General features: G+C 47.7%; 1 protein-coding gene across 1 annotated transcript in view; it reads right to left on the reverse strand.

Annotated features, from left to right (window-relative positions):
* Window positions 1–13,392: 13,392 nt before the first annotated feature.
* Window positions 13,393–17,547, reverse strand: part of ACTN3 (actinin alpha 3) — a 196,626-nt gene continuing 192,471 nt past the window's right edge. The window contains exon 21 of the mRNA XM_085625497.1: window positions 13,393–17,385. Within this exon, the coding sequence (XP_085481623.1) occupies window positions 17,227–17,385 (159 nt within the window). The 3' untranslated portion in view covers window positions 13,393–17,226. The remainder of the gene's footprint in view (window positions 17,386–17,547) is intronic.

The raw sequence follows: 17,547 nt of genomic DNA on the forward strand, positions 1-17,547 counted from the left end.
GTTTCAAGACGCTAGACCCTCCAAGATCTCCCCTGCACCAATACCTTGCATACCGAGGCATTGGCATCAGCCAAGGCTTGTTTTGTGTCCAGCCCAGACACCAATGCCTTGGAAGCCTTCCTGCACATCGAAGGACATAAGGACAGATGAGACCCATGACCAGAGTGGCCCTCATGTTTTGTTTTCCTTCGCTCTGCAGATCTACTGACAACCATGAGAGCCTCAAACACCAGTGGCCAGCCAGCCAAGACCCTTGGCAACTAAGCTCCACAGCCTGGATAGAAGACATCTGACTGCATCCCGATGGCATAGGGGTCGCCACGACCAGAGTACCCCTTTGGGTTCATCCGGACTAGCCCCCAAGTCCCTCCATGCAGACCATGTTTCAAGTCTCATTGACTTCAACGGTGTAGCGCTCGATGCTACCATCCCAACCAGCACCTCTTTGCCCAGACACCCCAGGGCAGGTAAAACGAAACTGCTGGTGGTACTAGCACCTTAAGTCTCAAAGGGCTCCTCTGAATTCCGTTTGCAAGTACCTGTTTGCTATTTGTATTTTTCTTCTATAGGATAACATTGTAGAGCTCAAGGCTCATGCCTCAAAACTGTTATTCAAGCAATTTTTCTTTAAAATCGATATCTCTGCTCATACTTGAGTTATTCTAAATTTCGTGGTGTTTAAATTCTTATGAAAATCGACTATATATTTTTATAAAATTGGTCTCAGATTCCTTATTGATTGTGTGAACCATTTATTACCTGTGTCTATACAACAGATGCCTAACACTCTTCTCTGACAAGCCTGAGATGCTAGACCACATGAACACAAACAGAGCACAGGGTAATATTAAAGAAAGCCCTGTAACAATGTGTGCCATCTGGACTTTTTTGCATGGTCTGCCCCTACATTGGCATCACTACAAAAAAAGCCAGCTTCCTACAGTGGAGGACTCCCCTTCAACAGGCCAGTCATAGAAGTAGGGGAAAACTGGTATCTCTGAAATAACAAAGATGCGCGGCACAACTGTCATCAATTTTGTGAACATCAGAGGGGTGCTTCGAAGGCTGAAGTGGAACACAACAAACAGAAAATGCTCCTGGACAACATTGAAACACAGATAATGTCTGTGGGACTGCAGGACAGGCACATGAATGTATGTGGCCTGCAAGTCCAAGGCTACCATCCAGTTGCCCGGATCCACTGCAGATGGGACCTATGCAGAAAAGAACTGTTGATAAACAGAATGCAGAACAATGTCATACATTCACCCCAGTACAGAGATCTGGACCTAAATCCATTGTTTTTTTCCTAACCATGCCATTCCAGTTTGGACCCAGCCATATGCAAATCAGTCTTGACCCTGTGCCCTATGGGAACAGTCCAGCCCGAACTGCCAGGCCAGGTCCTCCCTGGACTGGAAACAAGCATCCTAGGACTGGTTTTGGGGTTTCACCCCTCTTCAGCCAGGATAGCTTGATTCCAGTGGCATGGAGAGCACGGGACTCACGTCTGAGCATATCCGTCCCACTCGGGGTGACAAATGCAGAAAAGAACTGTTGATGGACAGAATGCAGAACAATGTCATACATTCACCCCAGTATAGAGATCTGGGCCTAAATCCATTGTTTTTTGCTCTCCATGCCATTCCAGTTTGGACCCAGCGATATGCAAATCAGTCTTGACCCTGTGCCCTATGGGAACAGTCCAGCCCGAACTGCCAGGCCAGGTCCTCCCTGGACTGGAAAAAAGCATCCTAGGACCGGTTTTGGGGTTTCACCCCTCTTCAGCCAGGATAGCTTGATTCCAGTGGCATGGAGAGCACGGGACTCAAGTCTGAGCATACCCGTCCCACTCGGGATGACAAATGCAGAAAAGAACTGTTGATGGACAGAACGCAGAACAATGTCATACATTCACCCCATTACAGAGATCTGGGCCTAAATCCATTGTTTTTTTGCTCACCATGCCATTCCAGTTTGGACCAAGCCATATGCAAACCAGTCTTGACCTTGTGCCCTATGGGAACAGTCCAGCCCGAACTGCCAGGCTAGGTCCTCCCTGGACTGGAAAAAAGCATCCTAGGACCGGTTTCGGGGTTTCACCCCTCTTCAGCCAGGATAGCTTGATTCCAGTAGCATGGAGAGCACGGGACTCACGTCTGAGCATGCCAGTCCCACTCGGGGTGACAAATGCAGAAAAGAACTGTTGATGGACAGAATGCAGAACAATGTCATACATTCACCCCAGTACAGAGATCTGGGCCTAAATCTATCGTTTTTCTGCTCACCATGCCAATACAGTTTGGAACCAGCCATATGCAAATCAGTCTTGGCCCTGTGCCCTATGGGAACAGTCCAGCCCGAACTGCCAGGCCAGGTCCTCACTGGACTGGAAACAAGCATCCTAGGACCGGTTTCGGGGTTTTACCACTCTTCAGCCAGGATAGCTTGATTCCAGTGGCATGGAGGGCACGGGACTTACGTCTGAGCATACCCATCCCACTCGGGGTGACAAATGCAGAAAAGACCTGTTGAGGGACAGAATGTAGAACAATGTCATACATTCACCCCAGTACAGAGATCTGGGCCTAAATCCATCGATTTTTTGTTCACCATGCCATTCCAGTTTGGACCCAGCCATATGCAAATCAGTCTTGACCCTGTGCCCTATGGGAACAGTCCAGCCCGAACTGCCAGGCCGGGTCCTCCCTGAACTGGAAACAAGCATCCTAGGACCGGTTATGGGGTTTCACCCCTCTTCAGCCAGGATAGCTTGATTCCAGTGGCATGGAGAGCACGGGACTCACGTCTGAGCATACCCATCCCACTCGGGGTGACAAATGGAGAAAAGAACTGTTGATGGACAGAACGCAGAACAATGTCATACATTCACCCCATTACAGAGATCTGGGCCTAAATCCATTGTTTTTTTGCTCACCATGCCATTCCAGTTTGGACCCAGCCATATGCAAATCAGTCTTGACCCTGTGCCATATGGGAACAGTCCAGCCCGAACTGCCAGGCCAGGTCCTCCCTGGACTGGAAACAAACATCCTAGGACCGATTTCGGGGTTTCACCACTCTTCAGCCAGAATAGCTTGATTCCAGTGGCATGGCGAGCACGGGACTCACCTCTGAGCATACCCATCCCACTCGGGGTGACAAATGCAGAAAAAAACTGTTGATGGACAGAATGCAGAAGAATGTCATACATTCACCCCAGTACAGAGATCTGGGCCTAAATCCATCGTTTTACACAAGGGTTGAAACTGATTTGCATATGGCTGGGTCCAAACTGGGGTGGCGTAGTGGGCAAAAGAACGATGGATTTAACCCAGATCTTTTGACTGGGGGAGAATGTTTGCATTGTCAGCATTCCGTCCATCATTTGTTTGCTGTTACACTTTTCACCCTAAGTGGGATGGGTATGTCCAGATGTGGGTCCCTTGCTCACTGTGCCACTGGATTCAAGCTAGCCTGGCTGAAGAAGGGTGATATACCCTGAAACCGGTCCCAGGATGCTTGTTTCCGGTCCAAGGAGGACCTGGCCTGGCAGTTCGGTCTGGACTGGTCCCATGGGGCACAGGGTTGAGACTGATTTGCATATGGCTGGGTCCAAACTGGGGTGGCGTAGTGGGCAAAAGAACAATGGATTTAACCCAGATCTTTTGACTGGGGGAGAATGTTTGCATTGTCAGCATTCCGTCCATCATTTGTTTGCAGTAACGCAGATGGAACCTAGGCCAGTGTCAGCATTTTGAATGTGTCCTTCCACAGGAAGACATTTAGAGGTTGAAGATATGGAATAGGATGAAGACTTCCATTGTTATTAGGCCCTGGTTACAAGTGCAGGGCTAAATCCCCATTCCTGTGTAAAAAAGTTTTTGCACAGGGACCGGAATTACGAGTTGTGTGATAATTATCACACCCTTAGAGTTTTCCCCTGATAAATTCCGGCAGGTCAAACCTGCCAAAATTTATCAGGGAAAAGGGCCCGTAAAAAAGGGAAAACATGTGGAATTTGGTGTGTTAAATACTGATTCCGCATGTCATGCCTCATTTTAAAGGGCACAACTTGTAATAGGCAGTAATTATCACACCTTTTAATTTCCGATCCCCATAGTATCGGATTTTAAAAAGTATGATAATAATCACCTAACCAGCCAGGCACTCATAATGAGGGCCTGAGGCAACAGGAAATAGTTGGAGTAACATCCTGTCCTTATTTCTGAGTTTAGAACCCCTTTGAACAGCAGAGCTATTACCTCTTGAAATCAGATTGATATGTGCTCCCTTGCCACTCTGATGTGGGCAGAAGCTGCAACGGGTCAGAAAGGAACGGAAGGGCTTGAAGGCTGATGTTCAGGGACTGGGAAGAACAGTGTCCCTGGTGACCTGTGCGATGCCTGCTTGATCCCTGTCCTCAACCACAAAAGAACTGGTATAACTGTTGTGGGGTAGAAGGGGCCTCATGGTATCTTTAAGCAAACCCTCTGGTGTAGCCTAGTAGACCAAATTCATGCCCCAAGCATTCAGTAGGATCCAGACCAACCCAAATCACATATTTGGCTGTATCCTGGCCATCTTGAATAGTTTAAGCAATGGAGGCCCTGCCCTCCTTAGGGACTGCTGGTAAGATCTCTCTGGCCATGTGCCAAAGGGAGTGTGTGTAATGGCCTAATAGGCAGACAGCAATGACCAACCTCAAGGATAGGCTGGCTTAAGAGAACATTAGCTTCCAGAACACCTCAGTCCTTTTCGACTCCGTCTGGAGTGGTTGTGGGGAACGCATTAGGATTCACTTGCTGGTGGAAACCTCAATCACCAAACTCTCTGGGGTAGGGTGCTATGTAAGAAAATTCAGATTGCTGGACGCTGATCTGTGGTGTCTGGCCACCTGCCCATTCACTGATGGGCAAGAGAATTGCTTAGGACAAGTGCCAATAAGGGTGTCAGTTGGCACTTCATTCAATGGAATGAAGGGCTCAGATGAAGCTGATCTGGGGTGCACAAGCGCAGTAGCAACATTTGTCTTGACTTCAATAGAAGGCAGTTGTAGGTACATGTAGGAAAGTAGAATCTGCTTCTTTGGGTTACCCCCACTTTTTGCTTGATGTGATGCTGTTTTTGACTAATCTGACTAGGCTCCTGCTAATCAGGACCCCAGTCTATCTGTTTTCTCCCTAAATTGGTAAGTTCAGTACTTAGGTACATCCCAGATGAGATACTGGAGTACCCTTGTCAGTCCCTAGTATATGGTACCCATGTACCCGGGGCATAGGTACCCCAGAGGTCTTTCATGGGCTGACGCATGCATTATGCCACCCATGAGAGTCCATGCAAAATGGAACTACAGGGATGCCATTGTAGCCTGTGTAAGTTGGTGCATGCACCACTTACTAAATATATAGGTTTGCTATATCTAAGGGTCACTGCACTTAAAACCTATACTTCACCCCTACATCAGGCCTTTATACTATATAGAGGGGCACTGCGTAATCGATGACTATCTCGAACACTGCAGCAACAAATCCTACCATGTTTGGTATCAAACAAGTTGGAATCATACCCCACACCGTAAACGTTGTGGGAGGTATGATTCCAAGCACTGGAAGAGCCCTTTGTTAGGCTCTCAGTCTTCCCGGTACCAGCCATTTTGACCCGGACAGCACAAAATGGTTGCTGCCGACCAGAGACACATTTCTGCCCTCCTGCTCCTGAGCTAAGCTCGAGCAGAGGAAGGTGGAACAATAGGCATCCTGTCACAGGGAGGTGTGAACACCTCCCAGATAAAATTAAGTGTATTAGGGCTGGGTGTTCAGACAAGATTTAGTGTATTAGGGCTGGGTGGGTGCGCTTGCCAATGCCAGAAAGCCTGCATGAGGGACACATTTAGTGTCCCTGTGCATAGTCCAGTTCAAATTAGTCCTGGGAGACGTTGGCTCCTGATCTGGCACTAAACTGGACAAAGGACATGGGAGTAACCTCACCCCTGTCCAGACCCTCCCCTGGGAGGGTGCCTGAATCTTACCAACCCTTTCCCTAGGGTACTTAAGAGCTTACCTGGGTGTAGGTCTTTAGATGAGATTCATATCAGACACCATTACACTACTACCATCTGGGCACTCTGGACTTTGCTGGACTTCGTTTAGGCCTGACTTTGTCTCCCTTCCAGTCTGCTGCATCGTCTGTGCCTGTGCATCATACAGGAACCTTCCAAGACCTGTGAAGCATTAAGGACAACTGAAGTAATCTCCCTTGGAGTGAAGGAGTCACTCCCCTGCATTCGCAGGCACAGCAAATAAGTCGACTGGTCTGCAGATCCTGAGCTCCTCCGGACTCTGTGGGCTCTGCAATCCAGGTGGTGATTTTCCACAGCTCCCGAGGCTTGCTCTCCCCTTTCACCAAGTTTGAGGCCAGCAGCCTTCGTGGGGGTTACAGTAACCAAACCCCTGGGTACCGGGTCCCCTTTGCAGATGCAAAGGCTTTTTGTCATCTTTGCAAGAGGATCTTTGGGCTCCAAAGTAGCCCCAACCTCAAGCACCTCCACTGACCAGACAGTCCCGCCACACCGCATCGTGTGCATCTAGGCTTGCATCTTTTGGTGAGCTGCTTGAGGTCCTCTCGCGACTCCAGCGCCTTTGGCCGGTGGGCCCTCTTGAGGGTCATATTTGTTTCCTATGGGCTCCCCTGATTGCTCGGGATCTGCCCAGACTCCCCTGCTTGTGGTGAGTTTCCTGGACCTTGCTGGTCCCACCTTTGTACTTTCTTGACTTCCTGCTTGGGTTGCATTTGTCAAGGCTTGTTGGTGCTCCCGCCAGACACCGACCCTTCAGCACTCAACATCCTTCGTGGGACAGCTCGTATCCAGCTCCTGATCATCCTCAGCATCACCTGTTCCCCACTGTTGCATCGTCAAGTTCATCGACATCATCCCTGAAGCACCCGACATCAGAGGGCATTCGTCTTCCAAGTCTCCTGGTCACTGCTGAGTACATAGACTCTGTCCCCTCTGCTTTCAGGTACTAGTCTTCAAGAATGCAACACATTTGGATTCTCACGGACATTTTCTCCTCTTCCAGCAGCAGCACTTTCCTGAAGTCCTCCATTGGGTTCGACAGTAGTTTCCTACGCCACTTCACACCTATGCACCCGGCTTCCCTGGGATAGGTAACTTGGGCACCACGGTATCCACAGGTGGGGTACTCTCCAACCTTCCGTCTTCCACTGGGTTTCTACAGGGCCCACTGGGACCCTTAAAACTCCAACTACGACTTACACTTAGAATTGTATGGAGCCCGCGGTCATGTTCCCACGCTGCACGCACTCTCCGTGGGGTCCCTATCTACTCACCTTGGGTGGTTCCATGGGGTCCCAGCGATTCTACGTCCTCTCGACAGTATCTTGACCTGAGTCTGGTGCTTATACCACTTTCTTAGTATATGGTTTCCCCCCCTCCCCCCGGGGCCCACAGTGTATTAGTGCTATATTCTGTGATTGCTATAGTATTGTGTGCTTTGTGTGGTTCTTTTTCCTTTAATTTATACTATAAGATTGCATTCTGGTAAAACAAACTGCTTTACACTCCTTCAAGACTAAGCCTGAAGGCTGCTTTTCATAGACAACCTTAGAAAGCTTTCTAAGCGGTAGCTAAGACCTCTTAAATCATCATAAGGGTTGTCTAGACTGGTGCAAGGTGCCCACTGACATTAGTGGGCATTATATACCAGGCCAGCTTCTCACAGTACAGAACCTCAGCTGCTTGCCTAATGACAACAGCATAGAAAGCACTCTCTTCCATTGGGAGTTGAAAGTGCAAAATCAATCCTGTATCAATTGAAGTATTAAGCCCACTTGCCTCCTGTATGTCCGTGTATAAACATCATCATCATAATATGGGGATAACTCTTCCCTATCTTTACCACTGTCATCTGCTGGTGATGGCAAATTCTGGTCAGAATCAGAACCAAAAGGATGATGAAACTTCCAAGGAAGGTTCTACAGTAGTGGGGTCTATTATCTGAGCCAGACTGTATGGTTGCTGGGTGCAGGTGACTGGAGTAGGAACGCATTCTCAGTCAGGGTCAAGACAGATTCAGCTCAGTGTCAGGCACTTAAATCGGAACTGTATTCCCCTCCGTTGCCAGCAATGCGAGGACTGGCAACAATAAAAGAGGGACCTTCATAAGTCACAAAGCCTGAAAGGAATTCGGCCCCGTAGTTGGTGCAAAACCCAAGGAAGGCTCTTGTGGGTCAGATGGCGCAGTGGACAGATACACCAGCATTAACCCAACTGCAGGCCCTTGTGGAACGTTGGTCCTTAAAGACAGGCTAGAGGGAATCAGAAAAGTCCCACACTGATTGGCTCCCCTTGTTAGTACACACCATCTAGGAAACTAGCAGTATCATTTACAAAGCTATCACAACAAGCACTTCCGCTTATCTTGCAGACAAGTTCATCATTTCTGGAGGTTCTTGGCACACCTGAAGCCAGGACACCATCAAACTGCAGACTAAGAAGTGCTAAAGTAAACCAAGACCAAATACTTTTTCTGTCTGCGCACCTAGGATCTTGAACAACATCCCCTTATCCATTAGGACCACCCCAACCCTGCTCCTATTTAATAAAGAGATGAAGATTCACCTGTTTAAAGAACCCTACATCACAATGCATTAACTGTTCACACCTCAGCATCCTCTCCTACTACTCACCGATTTACATACATACATACATACAAGAGTGATAAAAATGCAAAGCATGACCTACATAAATGTCTGCAACATCACAGATGACCCGGGGAATTCCTGGTGCATTGGGACCAGTTGCAGAATGGGCTCCTCAATCTGGTATCGGAAGTGAGATTGATTTGAACTTTGCCGTCATCACGACTTCTCTTTAGACAGAGACTTGTGGGATGGGTTTGAGTCCCGCTTCAACTTCTTGTTTCTTCTTTAACTAGGACTTCGAATTACCAGACATCTTCAACTGCAAAGAAGACCTTTCGCAGGAGTGGACTCGAGAGCGGGAGCAGGACTTGCATATGGTCTATGTTATGTTAATATATATTTATGTTATGTTATGTTAACATATATTTATAAAGGGCCAAATCACCAACGGTCTCTAAGCGCTAACACATTGACCCAAAACCCAAATACCCCTACTGCCAGCTGATCAGACAAAAATGGGGAAGCTTATCCAAATGCCTCAGTAAACAGGATGGTCTTCAACTTCCTCCTAAAAGGAAGTAAAATAGATTCTCCACCTAGGCTCTCCGGAAGCTTATTCCAGAGCTGGGGAATTACCACAGAGAAAGACCGCCCTCCCAACGTAGCCCTATTGAAGCGTGGGCAAGTCAGCAAATTTCTCCAAGATGAACGGAGACACCGACTTGGAATTTACGGCTTCAGGCGCTCTTTTATATAACTGGGGGCTGCTCCATACTGGACTTTGTGTGCAATACACAGGCCCTTAAACCTGACCCTCTGCTTAATCGGGAGCCAATGTAATTGTTGTAGCAGGGGTGTGGCACTAGATCTTCTGGGCAGCTTGAAAATCAGCCTTGCCGCATCATTTAGTGTCACCTGAAGTTTCCGCAGGAGTTTCTCGGGGAGCCCAATAGAATTCTTTCAATGTAAGGCGACAAACAGCTTTGCTTCTCAGCCCTGTATTGCCTTCAAGTGCATGACAGCACATTGTTTGCACAACTTTGGAGTCGTGCCCAAAGCCCAACACCAAAGGCACACTTTGTGTGAGTTTCTTACTGACATGTGTTTCTGAGAGTCACAGCATGGTTTGATGGCCATAGTCTTTTGTGCGGACGTCGTTCCCCTGCACACTGGAATTCAATTTATAAAAAATCAGCAAACTTGAAAAGGGGGCAGATCTCCAGATCCACATTTGAAGGTGTGGAAGGAACTGATGTTGACGTTCAGGGATGCTGCTTATCCGAAACCAAAACTGAACAGAGCGACGGACTAATTGAATAGCACCTCACCTAAAAACTGCAATTTAGTCTTTGGAGAATGGTGCACAAATCATCCAGCAGTGTCGCCCTTGAGTGCCACTGAATACAGATTACGATTTTTGTTGAAAGCAAGGAGGTGCACCAAGAAAGTAGATTCAGTCCATAACAATTTCTTCAAGAAAGTTCTTTATTCAAAGGTTTTCAGAGAACAACCAGGCAACGCGTTTCCATCCCAAAATAAAATCGTGAAACTTCGTCAAGGGTTCTATGTTCTAGTGCGCCGTGAGGATACATCTTAAATTTGACAGTTGCCTTATGACAGATTTATTTATTATTTATTTAACGATTTGTAAAGTTCCTGGTGACCCGGAGGCATCCCCGCGCTGTAAAAGACTAGTAATGATCAGGGGGGGAGAGGAGGTACTATTTGGGGAAGAGGAAGGTTTTCAGTTCTTTGCGGAACCGAAGGTGGCAGGGTTCCAGACGCAAGCGGCGTGGAAGTAAGTTCCATCCAGAGGACGCCTTTACTGCGAAGTGTCGACCACCAGTGCGCACCTTCCTGAATCTCGGAACGTTGGCCAGACGCTCATTGTCAGAGCGCAGGAGTCTGGGAGCCTTATAGGGAGTGACCATGTCTCTCAGGATCGAAGAGCCTTGGGGAGTTTGTGGGTGGTACACATGGCCTTAAATTCAATCCTCTGACGGATCGGGAGCCAGTGTAGGGCCTTGAGTGCTGGTCTGGCAGAGGCTCTGGTGGGAAGATTCATTAGGAGCCGGGCGGCTGCATTTTGAGCGCGCTGGAAGTTTTGCCAGAGTGGATTCGGGGGCTCCTAGATAAACGGCGTTGCTATAGTCGAGGCGAGCAAGGATCAGGCCTTGGACAAGGAGTTTCCTTGATAGGGGAGGGAGTAGCGGGAGGATCTTTCGGATAGAGCGCATGAGTCCGAAGCAAGTGCCTGCTGTTTTGGCTGCCTGGGTCATCATGGATAGATCAGGTTCAAGCCAGACTCCCAAGGTCTTAATTTCCTTCTTCGGGGTGGGCGCCTCGCCAAAAACGTCAGGCCAGACCGATGAAGGAAAAGTAGCCCATTTCTTGCCCATGAGCATGACCTCCGTTTTGGATCCATTGAGCTTGAGTGATGAATCGCACATCCAGTGGTGGATTTCCTGGAGGCAGTTCAAAAGATTGTCTGGGCGGTGGTCAAGATGTGAGAGAGAGACGACCAATTGCGTGTCGTCCGCATAACTCACTATCTTGATACCGAATGGGGCTACTACATCCTCCAGGGGGGCCATATAGGCGTTAAACAGAGTGGGACTTAGCGAAGACCCTTGGGGGACTCCGCTAGAGAGAGGGAATGAGGCTGAGCGGGAATTGCCGTCCCAGACCTGGAACGAGCGTCCCAATAAAAAGGACTCTATCCAGGCAAACGCGGTACCCCCAAGACCTGCCCTGGCCAACCGATGGAGCAAGACATGGTGGTTCACCGTGTCAAAGGCTGCACTAAGGTCCAGGAGGATCACTGCCACTGACCCTCCTGAATCCAAGATGCACCTTGCCTCCTCGATGACTGTGAGGAGGGCGGTGTCCGTGCCGTGGCCAGGGCGAAATCCTGTTTGGGATTGACGCAGAAGGTTGTTGGATTCGAGAAACAGGGACAGTTGGGCATTGACCAGTTTTTCGGCAATTTTGCTAATGCCCGGGAGGAGCGAGATTGGCCTGTAATTTGCCAGATCGGAGGGGTCCAGTTGAGGTTTTTTAAGGAGGGCCTTGACTACTGCACCCTTCCAGCTCGGAGGGACAGAGCCTTGGGACAGCGAGATATTGATCAGCTCCGTAATAGGGGGTACGATGACCGGGGCAAATGTTTTCAGGAATCTCATGGGGGCGGGATCGAAGGGAGATCCGCTTATTATCTTGGCCAAAGTTTTTCCCACTTCGTCCAGGGATACAGCCCTAAACGCAGTTAGCTGTGGGTGAGAGATGTTTTCAGTGTGGGTAATAGACACATCGGTGTTGCTATGGGTTAGCTGACTGGGGGGTGGGAGAGAGGCCAAGATGTGGGAGATTTTGGAATCGAAGTAGGTTGCCAGTTCATCGCTTCTGCCCAGAGGGGAGCTGTTGGAGGAGGGGGGTGTTGGTATTTTCAGAAGCTCTTTGGCGATAAGGTGCGACTCTCTCGCCGAATTAGTGGCATTTTTTATTCTAGCATCGTAATATGAGGCTTTAGTGAGTTTCAGGGTGGATTTGTAGGTTCTCACTGACTTACGGAAGGCGTCTTTACTGGAGTGGAGCCAGTCCTTTCTCCACAGTCGCTCCGCTTTTTTGCATTCTTTGCAGAGGATTCTAAGCTCCTGGCTGAACCAGGGGGCTGATCCTGTCTTTCCGTTTTTGTCCTCACGAGTTTTAATGAGGAGGATCGAATCCAGGGAAGTGGAAATCCACTCTCTGAAATTTCTGTCCGCTGTGACAGGGTCCTCTGACGGAGTAAGGGTCATCGAGTTGAGAGTTCTGGCCCAGTCCTCTGTGGAGAGCCTGGACCAGGCCCTGTCCCGGATAAGGGTGGCTGGCTTGTGGGGCTTCCTAAATACTCCTGGTAAAAAGAGTGGGACCAAGAAATGGTCTGTCCAAGGGAGGGGAAGAGACACTTTGGATTGGAGGGTGTGGACATTGGTGAAGAGTGGGTCTAACAGGTGACCTTTGGTGTGGGTGGCTCCAGAGTTAGTCAATTGGAGTCCGTAGGCTGCCAGGTCTAGAGTCAGATCGGCGGCCCCTATATCTAGGGGGTCGTCAAAATGAATATTCAGGTCTCCAAGTATAGACAGAGGTAAGTTTAAGGTATTAAAGCTTGACACCTTGCTAAGCGTCTGATTTCTCCTTCCGTGGTTCCATGTGATTTTGAGCTCAGTCAGTCTCATGGTGGAACAGGGCACTGCGGAGCCTCACAGCGCCACCTAGCAGCGCCGTGCGCGCTGTTACGAAAACTTCCGGATCCAGTCTCGCACCAAGGGACAGTGGCGTCGCAAAGAGGGGCTGGTGCACAGGTTTTGAGGATGGTGGCCCCCCCCTACCCTTACCTGTGGCCGTCGCGGGGCAGCCGCCGCAGGAATCAACCCCCCACCTCCCCCACCCCCGTCCCCCACCACTCTTACATGTGCCCGTCGCAGGAATCACCACCACGCCCGCTCTTACAATGCAGCTGCAGCGGGAGGCAAAAGCAGGGACCGCCGCGGGCGGCACAGCTACGCCTCTGCCTGTGGAATATTCTAAAGGTAACAAATCTGTGGTTAGAAGTATTTATCAGGAAAAGGGCATAAGGTTCCTTAATAGGTGTATGCGATTTGGGCCTCGATGTGAGTGAGCGACCCTGGACCTGGAGTCATTGTTTTATTTGAATACTGCAAAGAAAGAGGACGTCAAGCAGGATCTTTTTCAAATACATTTATTAAGAGGTTTGTAAAGTGTTTTTTTCCAGGTAGCTTGGACTGTTCCTGTTATCCAGCCATGAACTGTGGCGGAGGGCTAAATACAGGTAATGACCAGAGCCCTCTACAGCGCACCTTTCAAACCTCCTATCCAGCGGGTCCATGGGATTCTCTCCCATAAGAATACTTCTTCAAATTTGAAATAATTACAACTGGAAAAACCACATTATCGGTGTTTTACGTTACTGCACCTAAAATCCAGATGTTTGAGAAACCTGTGGAATTTCGGGGTAGTTCAATTTACACAGTTTTAGGAGTGGGAGTTGAAACTCCGACAGGCACTTTAATTGTGTATGAAATAATACATAAAATAAATATAAACTCACTCACAATGCAGCTTTCAATGCCTTCCTCTCCCCTCTTTCACGAACCATAGCATCTCCCAAAAAGAAGCAACCTGATCCCCAGAGGTAAGCACGAGAATATAACATAAAACAAAAATGTGCACACAGGAAATCTGTTCTTCTTACCCTTTCTAATGAGGTCTCATTTCATCCTACTCATGTCCTTCAAGGTATCTTACCGCCCAGTCGAAATTGTTATAGTCCTCCATAAAACGGAGCATTGCCTTTTTCATCCATATGCAGTGTAACGTGAACCAAAACAAAAGAGCTCTTTTTCTGATGTGTCCAAGGACCTCAAAGTTTAGCCACTGCAAGTGCTATGTTGTAAAATATGCTAAGACAAGTGAACTATTCCTTTGATGTAATGTAATGGACAATTCTGGTCCACACTGGAATTCCACCTTAAAATGTTCCAATGGGTTTTAGACAAACAAACCTTTTTGAAACTACCCTCTGCAAGGCACAATAAAGATGCCATCTTGATTGATGCATTGTGCCAGAAAGCAGGGCAATGTTTGCAATCTTTGTGCATGCTGATTCCCTAATTGAGTTAAACCTCTAGGAAGGAAGTGGGTGGATTTTATGTACTACTATGCAGATCTTTTCCTGGCTAGCAGCTTCTCCAAGTCCTCCACCTACTGGAAAAAAGTTAGAGTATTAAACTGAGAACAAAAATGTTAGGAGTCATGTGTGGTGAAAGGTAACGTCGCAGCAAGGAGCTGGATAATGTGAACAGGAGTAAATCAAATGCATAGGAATCCCAGACTATAGCTGATGAGTCTGGAGTGCCATATTAATGCCCTGCAGGTCACGCATATTGAAGTCATCTGCAGCCTCTTGATCAGTAAGGTGTAAACAATGGTAGGTATATGAGGGGGTGGGAAGGAGGTATTTACCACTGAATGGGTTCGATCACACTTCCTTCCTCAGTGTTTCACGCTGATTGGCACGTTAAGTTCATAGCTACTAATGGTGCTTAGCCTATATAAATAAAATGACTTGCCAAGGAAGTGGCGTGCTAGACCTTCGGCTGCCCATGGCAGTCCCTGCATTTGCGGCTCAGCAGCGGCCGCATGTAAGAGTGGGGGGAGGGGGTGTCGATTCCTGCGTTTGCTGCAGGTAAGAGAAGGGGGGGTGCCTTCGCCGCCCCCGAAACTTGTGCCGCCTGGGGCACACCCCCCCCCCCCCCCCATGCTACGCCACCCCGCCAAGATCCCAGGCAAAAAGCCTTATCTCCCCACACATGAAAGTACAGACAGCAATATTTCTAACGGTGAGGGGCTTTGGGACTTACTTGCCATAAGATATAAAATAGGTGCCAACAGTACAAGGCAACAATTCTACTTTCTAAAGCAACAAGTCCATGTGTTTACTAGCCTCTCGTATGCACCTCATTCTTAAATTCTATTCCACTGAAGGCTCTCTCTTCTCTGTCATTGTCCTCCCAATACATTGTATCCACCACTATGTCCTAGTCTCTCTTGCATTCTGTTCGGATTTCCCTTTTGTAGTCTCCCTCACACAATCTACTCTTTCTTTTGCATCCTTTTCTCCACAATGCAGGCTATTCTGGCGATTGTCCTAGTCTTCTAGGTGATTACAATCCTCTCCTCTGTGCACTATGATCTTAACGCGCAATGTCATTTTAGTTCTATTTCTTGTCACATAGCAGCACTTACTCTAAACACCGTTTCAGCTTCATGGGTGGGTGGCTGCTGGTTAAGAAGCAGAGTGCAGAGACGCAGACATCATTGCCCATGTCTTCTGCTACCCAGTTCAGCATTTACAGACATTTCTCAACTTCAAAGATGTTTTGCAAGCAACCACCCCAGAAGGAGAGAAAGGTGTACCAATGATAACCTCTGTAATGGACTGCCTGTAGGTCCCCATAATGTGAAAGGCTGAAAAGGCTTCAGTCTGGTAGCTTACAATCCTCACTGAATAGTCTAGATGGTATTAAACATCTGGAAGAAATGAGAGGGTTTTGACAAACGGCATCAAACATTATATTTTTGGCAGCACTTGAATGTGGTCAAATTTGTAAAAAGCACTTGTGTCCAATTGAAGATATCTACAGGAGAAGTGTACTGTGCCGCACTTAAAGAGGCTGTCCTGATCAATGGACCTCGCTCATAGGGAATGCCAGGTTTAGCATGCTTATGCTCCCCACCGGCCCTCTGTGACAGTAGGGGACATATCAAGAGACACATATGGTACCAGGATTTAAGTGATAAAATGGGATATCCTGGAACATGCCAAGACCTCATGCAGTGTTATACTGTCAAACCTCTAAGATGTTCCCCTCATAAACCACGTCTACGACAAAATAAAGTAATTCCGACTCATGTAACAGAAAATGACTGTACCATGATAACCCCGACTGCTCCATTGGTAAACACTGCATATACTCCTTCACTGGGATCTGATAATATACACTACTCTTCTGCGTAGTGACACAGACTCCTCTACTGAGAAATGATAACACAGATCTCTGTACAGGTTAGTGACGACACAGAACCCGGCGCTGGCCAACAGCGATAACATCAATCCATATTCTGGACAACGATGACTTAGAATACTCGATTTAGCAACACATACTCCTCTGGAAATTACAAAGCAGAATCACCGACTGGGCACTAGCCTCTGCTGTAATATGAAAATGCATACTCATCCACTGAGAAGTTCTAATTCTTTACCAAGAAATAATAATGCAGACTGTTATCACCCCCACTCCCTCCCAAAGAGAAATCTTGATTTTGAGAGCTTCATTCAGAGCGATCTTGGAGATAATGTGCGCGTCCCTTTTTATGCGCAGTTGCATTTTTTTTAGGGAAAAAATACAAAAAACATAAGCTTACTTTTCCAAAAAATCAGAAGTCTCCCTTGAAATTAGGAAAGTTGACAAGTATGCACCCAGTGGCCTTGAGGCAAAAGTGCTCGGTAGCATGGGTCTAGTCTCAGAGAATGATCTTGAAAGGTGACGAGGCAGTTTATAGTGGCGCAACAAGTGACATCACATCCGGTTACAATGTTCTAAAAGCAATTTCTAGAACCGTATTGTGCTTGGAGCGAAGCAAAGGAAGAGAAGAGACACAGACAAGACACTTGTATCATGTTGAACCTCATATCAGGTGCATAAACAACGCCAGGAAGAACCATCTCATCAATTGAACATAGAGAAAAATACATTTAGACAAAAAAACTTTCGCCTGACTTGGACAACTATCAACAAGGGAGAAAAAAAGTGTTTGTCTTTGTTTTAATTAAAGTGCGACAAGAGAACTATCAGGGTTGCTTCGTCCAGTTCAGTGTTTGCTTAGGGGAGAGGAAGAGGAGGTGACATTTCTTGGGGGGAAGAACAGACATTGACTTGTGATGGCTTCGCATTTTCACCGAGGGATGGGAGCTGTTTTTTGTTGCTGCAAATACGCTTATAGGTCGCTCTCGCCATACAGGGCGCTGGAGAAGGAGATATAGTCCAGGGCGCCAGTCACCGCATCTCCTCCGATGTATTTTGTCATGCGGCTGATGCAGTACTCTGCCTGGTCTGGAGGCAGCTCCCTGCGCAGTTCATCCACGGTGATGTAGGACTGCAAGAGGTAAGGATGGTAGGAAAAAGGAAGAGAAAAAGACATATCAAGTAATGGAATTTTATTGTCATTTCTTTCATTTTTTGATGCCATTTTTTTATTTGTTTGATGGCAGATACTGCATTTGGAGGTTAGGTACTTATATCTTGAGAGCAAAGACAC

This window comes from Triturus cristatus, chromosome 9, assembly GCF_964204655.1.
Source record: "Triturus cristatus chromosome 9, aTriCri1.1, whole genome shotgun sequence".
NCBI lineage: Eukaryota > Metazoa > Chordata > Amphibia > Caudata > Salamandridae > Triturus > Triturus cristatus.